We start from the raw sequence: 2,355 nt of genomic DNA on the forward strand, positions 1-2,355 counted from the left end.
TTAACCATCTTACTCGCCCTATGTAATCACGATAGATAACTTGCGCATTAAACCTTTATGTTGTCAAATTCTATAGATATATATGGTCTCAACATAATTGGTATCTATTCAGCTTCTATCTCTTTTGTGGATGTCTGGTAGTAGGGTATTCGTACAACGAAAGTTGGTATTTACTAGTTTCGTGTTATCTGATTAGTTGTCATCGCCATTGCATGATAAGGTTAAGAACAATAACTTTGAATGAAGTATCTAATGAAGTTAAAATCCCATGTCTGTCTCATATAGTTAAATCAACCTTTTAATCTCTTAGTTATTTGCATGTTAGTTAATATTTTAGTTAATAAACATCTTAACTTGTTATTATCCTAGCATTGAACGATAACCATACATTGTTGCATAAGTGCATAAATTGAAGTTAACCTAAACCAGTATCTGTGGGAACGAATCTGATTTATATCTTATACTACTTGCGAACGCGTATACTTGCGTGTAATTTTAGCGCGTGTTTTCGCCCTAATACTTTGCACTCAAGATTCCTACTGGAATCAAAAAGCAGATGCAATTGGATTATTGAGGTTGCTACCCCAACAAAAATGACTGCTACATTACGAATGTTATCTTACGGTGCAACAGCTGATCAATATGCCGAAATATGTAGAATGGGAGAATCAACTACATTTGAGTGTATGAAAAAGTTTTATCAGCTGGAAAGACTCTTTGGTGAAGAGTACCTTCGTGCTCCAACACTTGCAGATTTAAGAAGGCTTCTAGCAAGGGGTGAACAAAGAGGATTTCCTGGTATGCTTGGAAGTATCAGTTGTATGCACTGGGAGTGGAAGAATTGTCCAAGCGGGTGGGTAGGGGCTTATAGTGGCCTAGAAGGACGCCCTACTATCATTCTAGAGGTTGTCGCTTCCTATGACACTTGGGTGTGGCACGCTTTTTTCGGTGTGCATGGAGCTCAAAATGATATTAACGTTTTAAGTTAGTATCCCATATTTGATAAAGTCATCGCAGGAAATAGCCCAACGGTGGTGTTTCACGTCAATGGCAAAAGATACAACAATGATTATTATCTTGCTGATGAGATTTATCCTAGGTATTCAACATTTGTAAAAACCACATCAAATCTTGCCACTCAATCACGAAAATTATTTTCTAAGAAACATGAGTCATATCGTAAAGACGAGGAGAGGTGTTTTGGTATCTTGCAATATCGATGGGCTATTCTTCGTCATGGTGCTCGGATGTATAAGCGTTCCACACTTAGAAGCATCATGATGACTGGCATCATATTGCATAACATGATAGTCGAGGATGAATTCGTAGAAGATAAATTTGTGGAGTCAGTAGAAGAAGATCTAATGTTAGTCGCTTAACAATATGACAAGAATTATAGAAGGGGGTTGAATGGAATTCTTGAAACTTTTTTTTGAACTAAAATGTTCTAACTCAAATATAAATATAAGTGTATTGATTAGCACAATGCGGAATAAAAACTTAAGTGAATCAAAACACAAGTAATTAAAAACAAGAGTCTTTAAAAACTTTCTGATGGATTTAAATGATTCCACCAGAGATATATATTATATATCGAGAGAACCCTGTGTGCAAAAATGCTCACAGCTGCTTACAACAATTGAACTTCTAAGACTACAGAGAAATGCTAAGAATCCTGCTTACAAATGTTTCTCTGCTTTCCTGCTTAGATCGATAGTGTCTTAGTTGATACTACTTGGTTTATATGTATCACCAAGATTATAAAGTAATAAGACAAGATAATAAAACAAAAATTATCTAGTCTATTACAATGCTACTTCATTACTCTATTCCAGCATCTTTGAATATCTTCATAATAGCATGAAAATGGCAATGCTTCTTTGTTCTCGAAAACCCAGTTGAATAAGCTACCACACTCCATTTGCATCCACTCGACGCATGTGACTGTGTTGTCACTGTCAACAGATATTTGAATTCTTTATCCGTCGGGTTCATGATCATCCGTCGAGTTATTGATCATCCGTCGGGTTGTCTATTTGATCATCCGTAGACTTCATTGTAGGTTAACCGTCGGGTAGCAAACTGGCACTTGACTTCATTTCATTTATGCAGAATTACAAGACATCATTTATGTACAATTGATCAACCTATTTTGCATATCTAGTTAAAGTCAACATGACTTGAATACTACTTACAGAATCTATACAATGGTGAATGCAGAAATGTGCTACAGACTTATTGTTACATAAGCTACTCACTCGATGGATAATAAGTCATCATCCGTCGGGACTATAATGAGTCATCCGTCGGGACTATAAATCTTATTCGTCGAGTCTACATTATTTCACTAAGTAA

At 35.9% G+C, this 2,355-nt stretch overlaps 1 protein-coding gene across 1 annotated transcript; it reads left to right on the forward strand.

Moving 5' to 3' along the window:
• Window positions 1–593: 593 nt before the first annotated feature.
• LOC141690807 (uncharacterized) lies at window positions 594–1,379 on the forward strand. Its single transcript, XM_074495572.1, has 2 exons — window positions 594–948; window positions 1,018–1,379. The coding sequence occupies exons 1-2, from the start codon at window positions 594–596 to the stop codon at window positions 1,377–1,379; spliced, it is 717 nt and encodes a 238-aa protein (XP_074351673.1).
• Window positions 1,380–2,355: the final 976 nt, after the last annotated feature.

Source organism: Apium graveolens, chromosome 10 (genome assembly GCF_009905375.1).
Source record: "Apium graveolens cultivar Ventura chromosome 10, ASM990537v1, whole genome shotgun sequence".
NCBI classification, from domain to species: domain Eukaryota; kingdom Viridiplantae; phylum Streptophyta; class Magnoliopsida; order Apiales; family Apiaceae; genus Apium; species Apium graveolens.